The sequence below is a fragment of the Trichechus manatus genome, unplaced genomic scaffold (assembly GCF_000243295.1).
Source record: "Trichechus manatus latirostris isolate Lorelei unplaced genomic scaffold, TriManLat1.0 scaffold00200, whole genome shotgun sequence".
Taxonomy (NCBI): Eukaryota; Metazoa; Chordata; class Mammalia; order Sirenia; family Trichechidae; genus Trichechus; species Trichechus manatus.
Window position 1 is genome coordinate 896,182 of NW_004444136.1, and position 12,128 is coordinate 908,309.

The 12,128-nt window shown below is 37.3% G+C and overlaps 1 protein-coding gene across 8 annotated transcripts in view; it reads left to right on the plus strand.

The window, feature by feature from the left end:
• Positions 1 to 12,128, plus strand: part of PARG (poly(ADP-ribose) glycohydrolase) — a 155,691-nt gene that overhangs the window by 17,758 nt on the left and 125,805 nt on the right. For 7 of the 8 annotated variants that reach the window (XM_023742087.1, XM_004387943.3, XM_023742091.1 and 4 more), the window contains 3 exons: positions 7,181 to 7,303; positions 7,541 to 7,624; positions 12,042 to 12,116. In XM_023742087.1, coding sequence (XP_023597855.1) covers positions 7,181 to 7,303; positions 7,541 to 7,624; positions 12,042 to 12,116 — 282 coding nt within the window. The remainder of the gene's footprint in view (positions 1 to 7,180; positions 7,304 to 7,540; positions 7,625 to 12,041; positions 12,117 to 12,128) is intronic. The other variant, XM_023742088.1, reaches the window with a different exon arrangement.

Below are 12,128 nucleotides of genomic sequence, written 5' to 3' on the forward strand. Positions count from 1 at the left end.
AGCTTTTGCTCTTGTTAACTCTTTCAATTGTTTTTCTTCTTTTTATTTCGTTACTTCTGCCCTAATTTTTGTTATTTGCTTTCTTCTGGTGCCGAGGGCTTCTTTTGCTGCTCTCTTTCTATTTGTTCAAGATGTAGGGTTAATATTTTGATTTTGGCCCTTTCTTCTTTTTGAATGCATGCATTTATTGCTATAAATTGACCCCTGAGCACTGCTTTTCTGTGTCCCAAAGGTTCAGGTAGGATGTGTTTTCATTCTCATTTGATTTTGTGAATTTGTTTATTCCATCCTTAATTTCTTCTATAACCCAGTAGTTTTTGAGCAAGGTGTTTTTCAGTTTCCATGTGTTTGATTTTTTTTTTCCTTTCTTTTTCTGTTATTGATTTCTACTTTTCTGGCTTTATGGTCAGAAAAGATGCTCTGTAATATTTTGATGCTTTGGATTCTGTTAAGGCTTGCGTTATGGCCTAATATGTGGTTTGTTCTGGAGAATGTTCCATGTGCGTTGGAAAAGAAAGTATACTTGGTTGTTGGCTGCTGTTGGGTAGAGTGTTTTGTATATGTCTATGAGATTAAGTTGGCTGATTATGTCATTTAGATCTTCTGTGTCTTTATGGAGCTTCTTTCTGAATGTTCTGTCCTTCACCAAAAGTGGTGTATTGAAGTCTCCTACTATTATTGTGGAGCTGTCTCTCCTTTCAGTGTTGTTAGAGTTTGTTTTATGTATTTTGGAGCCCTGTCATTGGGTGCGTAAGTATTTATTATTGTTATGTCCTCCTGGTGTATTGACCCTTTAATCATTATGTCATGTCCTTCCTTATACTTTGCGGTGGATTTTACTTTAAAGTCTATATTGTCAGAGATTAATATTGCTGCTCCTGCTCTTTTTTGATTGTTGTTTGCTTGATATATTTTTTTTCATCTTTTGAGTTTTAGTTTGTGTCTTTAAGTCTAAGGTTGTCTCTTGTAGGCAGCATATAGATGAATCGTGTTTTTTTATCCTTCCTGTCACTCTGTGTCTCTATTGGTGCATTTAGTCTGTTTACAGTCAGTGTAATTATTGATAGATATGAGTTTAGTGCTGTTATTTAGATGTCTTTTTTTGTGTGTTGTTGACAGTTTCTTTGTTCCACTTAATTTTCTGTGCTGAGTCGTTTTTCTTTATGTGTTTTCTATTTGCTGAGTCTTTGTTTTTTATTTTGATGTGTAGGATTGTTAGTTCCCTTTGTGTTTACCTTAATTACACCTGTTTTTCTAAGTTTAAACCAATCTTTGATTTCTTTATTATATCGGCTTGACTTCCTCTCCATATGAAAGATCTATGACTACATTTTTTAGGCCCTCTTTTTTGTTTTAATATTGTCATCTTTTACATATTGACATCTCTGTTTTCCTATTTCAGTGTTTTAGCTTTGATTTATTTTTGTGACTTCCCTATCTGGGTTGATATCTAGTTGGCTCTGCCCCGTATTCTAGTCTTGGATTGTTATCTGATGTTATTGATTTTCTAACCAGAGGACTCCGTTTAGTATTTTTTGTAATTTTTGTTTGATTTTTGCAAATTCCCTCAACTTCTGTTTATCTTAAAATGCCTTAATTTTGCCATCATATTTGAGAGACAGTTTTGCTGGATACATAATTCGTGGCTGGCAATTTTTTTCCTTCAAGGCTTTATGCATGTCATCCCATCACCTTCTTGCCTGCATGGTTTCTTCTGAGTAGTCTGAGCTTAGTCTTACTGACTCTCCTTTGTTGACAACTTTGCGTTTATCTCTAGCTGCTCTTAAAATTCTGTCTTTATTTTTTGGTTTTGGCAGGTTGGATTCTAATATGTCTTGGTGCTTTCTTTTGGTATCTACCTTATGTGGGGTTCAGTGAGCATCTTGGATAGATATCTTGTCATCTTTCACAATATCAGGGATGTTTTCTGCCAATAAATCTTAAACAATTCTCTCTGTATTTTCTGTTATCCCTCTGTATTCTGGTACTCCAGTCACTTGTAGGTTATTCCTCTTAATAGAGTCCCACATAATTCTTAGAGTTTCTTCATTTTTTTAAATTCTTTTATCTGAATTTTCCTCAAATAAGTTGGTGTCAAGTGCTTTATCTTCAGTCTCTCTAATTCTGACTTCTGTTGCCTCAGTTCAGCTCCTGTGACTTTCTATTGAGTTGTCTACTTCTGAAATTTTATTGTTAATCTTTTGGATTTCTGATCATTGTCTCCCTATGGATTCTTGAAGCCTGTTAAATTTGTCATTATGCTCTTGAATAACCTTCTTTATTTTCTCTATTGCTTTGTCAGTTTGTTCCTTGGCTTGTTCTGTGTTTTGCCTGGTCTCCTTCCTGATTTCTTGAAAAGTTCTGTACATTAGTCTTTGAATTCTACTTCCGGTAATTCAGAGAAGTTCTCTTCCTCCTGATGGTTTTTTAAGTCTTTGTTTTGGTAGCTTGCTGTAGCCATCATGGTCTGTTTCTTTATGTGGTTTGATATTGACTGTTGTCTCAGAGCCATCAATAAGTTATTACATTTATTTATTTTATGTTTGCTTACTGTATCCTAGCTTCTTGTTTTATTTTGTTTTGATATGCCCAAATAGGCTCTTCGAGTGAGCTAGTTTGATTATTGGTGGCTTTGAAGCTCTAACATCCTGTCACCAGGTGGTTAGATCTGTTACTAGGTATGTGAACCCAGGAGTCTGTTTACTTTTCTTATAAGGATTCAGCTCAGGTGTCCAGGTAGTTGGTCACCAAGTGTGTGGTGCAGGCTCTCACCTACAGTCCTAGAAAGACCTGGGTGATTGGCATAGGCACAGGTATCTGGCTGCAGTAGGGGTCACACACTGAGCAAGGCAGAGGGCTGATGGCTGCCCTTGAGTGTCTGGGAGGAAAGGGTGTCCCTGTTCCCTAGAGCACATAGGTGGATGGGTTTTGCAGCTGGACTATGAGCACCCAGTGCTGTTGGCTGTAAGGTCTAGGAGGCACCACCTATTCTTGGATCCCTGTTGCGGGTGGCCAGGTGGCGTGGGTGGACCCATCAGTCATCAGGCCCCTGATGTGGGTAGGTAAGGTCCCTGCTTAATGGGCAGAGCAGTGTCAAATGTCATGAACCTCCCATTTCACCATATAGCTGATACAGTTGAAGTTAGGCTTCGGGTATATACCCTGCTGTACTGTGCTAATGAGGGCCTATGCTGTTGAAATGGGCCCACACAGGTCCATGCAGGGGTGGAAGACATACAGGGTCGTGGACTCCTTATGCCTGTGCCTAGGCAAAGGAGCTGTGCCTACCCTGAGTTCCTGGCTTAGGGGATCCGGCAGATTATTTTTTCCCACTTTGTTAATTGGTTCCCTCTCCAAGGCCAGGAGAATAGCTCAGGGCGTGTGACAAGTCCCTCTTCTGGCCAGGGGACTTGGCAATCATTGAAACTGGCCCAGGACCTGGTACAGAGTGGGGAGGAAAGTAGGAGAAAGGTTTTTCCTAAAGAGGGGTGTTTTTTGATCTGCACGGTAGGTCAGATGCATGTACTTACCTTTTGCCGATTGAGTACCGCTTTTCACTGGTTCTGGAGATGTGAGTAGACTCTCCTCTGCTCTGTCTCTCCCGATGTGGAAAACGCCTCCTGAGTGCTACTACTTGCCTCACTGCACATGCCAATCCAGCCTGAAGGGTCCCGGCTTCTGCTGGATCCGGTCTGGCAACTACTCACTGCTTATAAACCATCTCTCCCTGCCCCTGCCACTCAGTCTGATTCTTTAACTTTACCTTTGATGTTCAGGGCGCCTAGATTGTCATGTGTAATCAGTTCACTTGTTTTTTAGAGTCTTTGTTGTAAGAGGGACAACTGGAAGCGTCTGACTACTCTGCCATCTTGGCCCCTCCTCTCTGAATTACATTTTTAACTTTGAAAAACCAGTAATAAGAGAACTAACAAACACACTCAAGTTTGAAAATGCTTGATATCATATTTTAACACATGAGATACCAGCGGAATTTGTCAAGAGAACTCATTTGTGTGCCGAGCATAGAATCAAGGTTCTCTTGCCACTGATATTTAACTGAAGAGTATTCTTAGACTTCAAAATAACAAGTAAAAATCTGTTACCATTGTAGCTGTGATGTGAATCAGGATTTCCTTAATACTGTGTAAAAGATATAAACATAAATTTAATGATGAGTTGATGTAAGCTGTAGCTGTCATCCATAACTCTGAATTTCAAGTTTTGTATTTGTTAGAATAGCCTCCTTGTCATTTATTTACGTTAGAGTCATGGGTCCAAACCAGTTCTGCCCTGTTCAGTCATGGCCGAGGAAACACTGAAAGGTGGGAGCCAGCCTCGCAGCTATGAACGTGTCCTGGTGGTAATCCAGTCTCATGTATCAGGCTCCTGCAAGGGCTCACTATGCCTCTTCCACATCTCCTATTCCAGAGCTTTGACTTACAGTTTTTCCCGTTCCGGTTACTGGTCCAGATCACCCAGATTTCGAAAATTTGGGTCTCTTCTGGTTTCACTTTGTTGGCCGTGACTGAGCTGGTTTGAACTGATTGGAAGCCCTGGTTAGAGTAAGTAAGAATTACTGTAAAATTATATTTATAAGAATAAGTTTTATCTGACTTAAATATTATGATTTCATGCCAGATTATTGTAGGGGAAAAAGAGTTCTGCTATTAAAAAAAATTTTGAAAATCACTGAGATAGGGTAATGTTCCTGGGATTAAAGAACAAAATAGATGGTGCATTGTTTTGAGGTAAAGCTGAAAGTGAATTGTTAAATATAGGGAATAAGGGAAAAGGAGGAGTTGATGATGTCTGTAAAATTAAGTTTGTTAGGCTGAGTGTCTGAGAAGATGTTAACAGTGAAGATTTGGAGAATAGATTGCTTGGAGAAGTTAAGTGATATTTTAATTTTTCCTCTTTCTTCTCTGCCCCAGCCCCCACAAAGAAAACTCAGAGTTTCCTATGCCATCATGATTTATTCTCTTCAATTACTGTTGTTTTTATTTGTTTGATATCCAGTGACCTATGCATTTTTAAAATCTTTAAAAAAATCTTCATTTGATTACAAAAATAATACAGGGTCTTTGGAAAAAAAATGTAACTATTATGTAAAAGTGTATGCTCAGAAAACCCAAGTCCCTCTTAGTCCCATTCCCAGGTTTAACAATTTGTTGTACTGTATATTCTTCTAGATTTTTTTTTTTTTTTTGCTGAATATGGTAATATAATAGCAGTTATTTAATAAACAGTCTTTAGTTACTCATACTTCTAAGATGCCAGATGAGTAAGTACAGATACTTAGTTACAGAAGTTGAAGTATTACTACTGAAGCTATTATTTGGCTTAATATAAGGTAATACGAAATTTTGTGGCCATTACATTTAGTACTTGGTTGTATGTAAATACAAACACTCATATAAAGCATTTTCTTACACATGTGTTCCCCTATATGTAAAGCTTGACCAGTACCTTAGATTACATGAAACATCTTTATAAACTCACCTTTGGGGCCTCCTTATGAAGGTAAGAATACTTCATGACTCAGCCACATTTGACTCTTGACCATTCTTTCTCCTTGGAATATTCTCATCCATTAGCTTCCATGACACCATATACTAGTAATCCTAGTTTTCTTCCTACCTTCTTAGCCAATTCTTATGTTTCTTTTGGGCTCTTCTTCTATATGTGGCCATTAAGTGTTGTTCGAGTTCCTCAAGGCTTCTTCCTAGGTCCCCTTTTGTCTCTCTCTAGGTAGCCTCACCCACACTTACGGCTTCAAGGGTCACCTATATATAGATGGCTTACAAATTTATTTCTCTTGAGTTGCAGACCTTTTTATGAAACTGCCTGTTTGACAGTCTTTTCCTTCCCATAAGGTGTTACCTTTTTGAGGACCAATCTTCCTTTCTTCCTTTTCCTAGTTAACTTCTTTTCTCTTTCGGAGATGAGCTGAATTCCACTCCCTTAAGGAAGCCTTCCCTAAGGTCACCAAATAAGTTAAATCTGTCTAGCACAGGTCCTCATAAAACCATGAACCTCTCATTCATAGCATATTGCAGTTGAAATTTTATATTCATTTTTGTGGTTATTTGATTCTATGCAGTGCAGTACTGATCTTTGCTACAATACGAATGAACCTTGAAAACAGTGCTAAGTGAGGGAAGCCAGACACAAAGGGCCATGCATTCTATTCCATTTATATGAAATGTCCAGAATAGACAAAACATACAGCTTTTATGATTTAAAATATCTCCTTCCTCAAACATTAACACTTATTATTAGTAGCACATGTGTATTTATATGTGCATATGTACACACATATACATATAAATATACATATGCTGGGCTCTGTCCTAAATATTTAGAATACAAAGTTAACAGTTATTTTTCTCAAGAAGTTTAGAGGCTAGTGGGGAAATGAAAAACAAGCGTGCAATAGTATGTTAATGATTCAGTAAAATAGGCGAGAGTAAACTAACTGCCTATAAAAAGTTTCTAAAGACGTCTTAAAGGAAATTAAAATTGAGCTGACCTATGAAGGTCAAAAGAAGTGTTTAACCAAATAAAGGGATATGGGAAGGTGGCAATTAATAGAATTGGTATTGAAAAGAGAAGAGATGATAATATGTGTAAAGGCATGTAGGTACAAAAATGAATTTACAATGTTTAATAAATTATAAGTCTGCTGGCTTGTCTAGAATGAATAGTGTTTGGGTAAGAATATGCTAAAAAACTGGGAATATTATTTGGAATCAGTATGGAATCTTACATAGAGGCAGAGGGTAAGTGGGTAGCCATTAAAGGGTTGGAAACCTGGGAGTACTTTAAAAAGTTAATGTTGTTCCCAAGCAGGGAGATGGGTCTTATAGAGGATGAATGTATGTGGGAGCAGTTGGAGATAGGGGGAGGGATACGAGGTTATTGACAATAATGCAGGCAAGGGTTGATGAGGGCCTTGGGCCTAGATGGAATGGAGGTAGAAAGCACAGGATGGGGGACTTAGGAACTGATTAAATGAAGCAAGAGGTGGGAACAGCTGTAGAGGATTTCTGAGATTTCGTGCCCAGGGCCTGGTCTCTACTATGATATAGCATTTGTATTGGCTACTTTCTTCAGGTCATTTTGTAGAAGATCTTCCTAAATTTTACGCACTTAAAATTTTCTTTTTTACCTTCTATTTCAGGTGGATCTTTTGCGAGCAGGAGAAGTTCCTAAACCTTTTCCAACACATTATAAAGATTTGTGGGACAACAAGCATGTTAAAATGCCTTGTTCAGAACAGAACTTGTACCCTGTGGAGGATGAGGTGAGAACAAAACTGATTCTCTGTTAGTCTCTGAAAGATGGCTTAGTGCTTACCTTTTGTTAAAATTGTGCTTTAGGTGAAAGTTTACAGCTCAAGTTAACTTCTCATACAGAAGTTTATACACATGTTGTTGTGTGACCCTAGTTGCAATCCCTGTACTTGGTTTTTGATTTCTGATTCTATGGTGCAAAAGAACTTGGGCATGGTTTCCTCATATGTTTTTCTTTTTCCTAAAAGAATGGTGAGCGAACTGCAGGGAGCCGCTGGGAGCTCATTCAGACCTCACTTCTCAACAGATTCACGCGGCCCCAAAACCTGAGGGTATGTTCTCTTTGCCATGCTTGTCTCTTACACATAGTTCCTGTAGACGGGCCTTGTGTCTCCTCTCTCAAAGACGTTTTTGCTCTTAATAGACTCAGGTAACAGCATTGTTTATATTCAAGGTACTTGCTTCCTGGAGGAACTCTCCTTAGAGACATTCTTGCTTTCCACTCCATCACAGGGAAATGAGTAGAAGAACCGAGAGTTGTAAATGACTTGCCTGGAGCCACGCGAAATAATTCCGACAACCGGGAATAACACCTCAGTTTCTTGATTCCCCATCCAATTTCCTTCAGTCCAAGTTTCTCTTTTATTTTTATTTTAAAATTATCAAGTTGCTGAAATGCCTTTAAATGTAAGTCAGGAGAGAATTATGACTTCAGCAATATTCGCCCAAAGGGAAGCTGACTTTCATAATGATTAAAGTATACATTAAGCATTCTATTTTTTATTGCTCTTAATTTAGCTTCTAGCAGTTTAATAATTTATTAATCTTTTCTTTTGGCAGTAATCTGTTTTTTGGTTTTTTAAAACAGTATTTTATCTGAGACTGTAGGGCAACCATTAGATTGTTTTTCTAATATCTAAAATATGAATTCTTTTTCTTTGTGGCACTATGTCGTTGTTGTTAGGCGCCCTCAAGTCAGTTCCGACTCATAGCGACCCTGTGTACAACAGAATGAGACACTGCCCGGTCCTGCGCCATCCTCACAGTCATTGCTGTGTGTGAGCCCATTGTTGCAGCCACTGTGTCCATCTCTCTCGCTCGCTGAGGGTCTTCCTCTTTTTCGCTGACCCTCTACTTTACCAAGCATGATGTCCTTCTCCAGGGACTGGTCCCTCCTGATAACATGTCCAAAGCATGTGAGACGAAGTCTCACCATCCTCGCTTCTAAGGAGCACTCTGGCTGTATTTCTTCCAAGACAGATTTGTTCATTTGTCTGGCAGTCCATGGTATATTCAGTATTCTTTGTCAACACCCGTAATTCAAAGGCATAATTATGGTACCATAATCATGTAAAATTTCAAGCTTTTTATGAATATGAACAGTAGCAGAATTTTCTTTGCTTCAGTAAAAACGGGAACATTTTCTTTGAGAGTCTTGATTGCTCTGTATAGTTTCTTGGGTTTTGTAGTATTTTCCACCTACACTTAGACCTTTCTGTGTCTTCGGGTTTTCTTTTTTTTTTTTTAACATGAAAAACATTGATGTTGTACCATAATGTATTTTGAATGTTTCATTCCTTAGGGAAAGTGTTTCTCAATCTTGTATTGTACTTCTTTTAACTAAACTTTTAAATGCCAAAAAAAAAAAAAAACTCAAGGTCTGTCAGGGTTTACTTATTTTTAGTATAATGTTAATTACATATGTACAGATGTAAAATATAAGCTCCTCACGCTTATAGTGCTTATACAGCTGTGTCGTTTTGATTTTTTCCACTTTTAAGCATGATGAGCCATCATTCGATTGGTGTTCATTATCACAGTGAACACAGTTTGGGTTCAGTGTGCCTTTTTTGCAACAGACTTTCTTTTTAACCATTGATCCAGACTCCAAAATAGTATGCTGAGAAATTTTTAAAAAATACCATATAAAGAAAAATGTATTTATTTTGTACTTTACTACTTTTGTTACTAATCATGAACTGTTGGTGGATGCAGAGATGTGATCTATGTGCAGTACATCAGCTTGCAAATAAATATGGTCCTGACCACTTTGATCCAGACTTCTTACAATTTGACATACGTATGCGTTGTTATTGTTTTGTGTTGTTGAGTTGATTCCAACTCATAGTGACCCTATATGACAGAGTGGAACTGCCCAATACGGTCTCCTAGGCTGTCATCATTATGGGAGCAGACTGGCAGGTCTTTTCTCCCACCGAGTGGCTAGTGGATTCAAACCACGGACCTTTTGTTTAGCAACTGAGCACTTAACCATTGTGCCGCCAGGGTTCCCTGGGCTGTAGTGTATATTATGATGGCTCAGTGTTTTCACCATTTTTACCTATTTGAAGTACCTGTTCTTTATTCTGAAAGTGTGTTGTCATTTAGCCTTTGTTTTCCGAAACCCCAATTATAAATTCACAAAATGCAAAAGCAGGCCACCTGAAAATACTGCCCAGACTTCTTTTGGGAACACTGTCTCAGGTCCTTTATGGCCTTATAAACAGGGTTTATTTTAAAGCGTTTCAGTATTTTTTTCTTTAAGCATAAATGGAATAATCATATTGTTCTAAATTCCATGGTCAGCTTGCCTCTTTAGCCTTTCCTTGGTGCCCCGTGATTACTTTAGGGAGGTGTAGTTGCTTTAATCTGAATTTTCCCTTTCTTGTTCATTTTACGGTGGATACAACAGAACAGAGTAATCCATCCAGATTTTCTTCTGTCTTCTTATGGTCATTGTTTCCTTTGCTGAGAAGAAGAGGAAGCATTAAATCTCTCTTATTGACTAGAATGGCCTTTGTGCTGTTCATATGTCATTTGATGGTAGATTAAGAGGAGTTAAATCCTTTCAAAATTTAAGAAGGGAAAAGAGTGTCCTCAATGTTAATTTAAACAGAAATATTTCTGTAAATGATATGTCTGATAATTTACACAGAGTGGAGGTCTTTGGCTTTAACTAAATGTGCTTATTGTGAGTTATAAACTAAAAAAGACTCACTCAATAATTGATAGCTAAGAATACAGAATAGCACCCGGTGTTTCTAATGACGAGACCTCATGATAGGCTACTTTGAGACTTGAAGACTGAAGTAAAAGTAAATATTAGTTAGAAGCTAATGGTAGTTATAAAACCCCATTAAAAAACTAGAGTGCAAATGCTATTTAAAATGTTTTTCCTTATCAACTTGGAGGAAGTACATCTTTTTAAGTGCATAATTTGATGAGTTTTGACAGTTGCACACACCCATGAAGCCAACCTGTGATTCCCTTTGCCCCTTTGCAGTCCATCCTTTTTTCTCTACTGGCCCCAGGCAACTACTGATTGCTTTTTTTCACTATAGATTAGTTTCATATTTTACATAAACAGAATAATATAGTATGAATGCTATTGTGTTTGGCTTCTTTCACTCAGAATGAAGATTTTTGAGATTCATCCACTTTAAGTGTATCAGTAGTTCATTCCCTTTTATTGCTGAGTAGTAAGTGTTCAGGTGTATGCACTGTTTATCCATTCACCTGTTGATGGACATTGATGTTTAATATTTTATGTGAGGTTCTAAAATCAGATTAGGAAAAATTAGCTGACATTTTTTAGTTCCTTATAGAAACTTCTGTTTTATGGCTTGTGAGGGAAAAATAAAAGCTTTTGCTGTGTTATTTTGTGGTTGATACTTTTTCTTTTCCTTTCTGAAGGAATTTGAATATTCCCTAATTTCCAGTAATTAATATACATTTTTTTTTTTCTTTTACTAGATGCTTGGTGCTTATTTTTATGGCATGCCGTATTTTTCAGGAAGCTCTTTGGCAGAGTGTTAATTTTTAAAAACTTTATCAGTATTGAGGAAGATTGGAAGGTTCACAGTAATAAGTCGATGCAGTGATTTTCAGACTTGTGTATTCCATCAGTAAAAAATTTTTTGAGTGTATATTGCCAATACAAATCGTTTTATAAATTGTTCATGTTTATTATTTATATAATATATGCATTATAAAATATGATCAAGGTAGAAATTAAAAAGGATGAGTTCAAATGTAATGATAAATAATAGTTCTGTCTGCACACTTAATGGTTTGTCTTATGCATACCCCACTCTGGAAGCCAGGGGAACATCTCTGCCTGTTCAGACAGTTATAATTTACACCGGTAGATGGCGTACTATTTTGACTTTTCCCTTCTACATAAATAGTAATGGATGTGAACTGCTGACGGATGATGACTGTTTATAAGTAGCTTATAAAAATAGCTGCTAATAAACGGAAAAGACCCATTTTATGCCTTTTTTCATTATCGCTCTCCCCACAAGAGCCTTTTAAGACTTTTTTTCTAATTACCCCCCTGCCATAATTTTAATATTACAGATATGCTGAATATCTATATACAGTGTAACCGTTGGGAGTACATTGAACTAAGTTTTTTGTGGTTGGTTGGTTGATTGGTTTGTTTTTAAATCCCCCAAGATCCCATTTTTACCTGCTTCGAGTAATATCATCCCATTGAGAATGCATACTTTAATGCAGTTATGATGTTTTTCCCCCACTACTTGACCTTTCTGATCTCATTTTTCTTAAGCAAATAATAAATTAATGTGCATCCTACATGTCCATGGCTACTGACATGGAGTAGCTGATTGTAGGAGGAAGCTTGTCTAGCATTAAGAAATTCACTGGAGGTAGTTCATAAAGAAGACAGGCTCTTCCTTAGATTTCACTTGGCTATATCATAAGATTTTATTTATGCTTTTTCCATAGGATGCTATACTGAAATACAATGTGGCATATTCTAAGAAATGGGACTTTACAGCTTTGGTTGATTTCTGGGATAAGGTAAAAGTATGC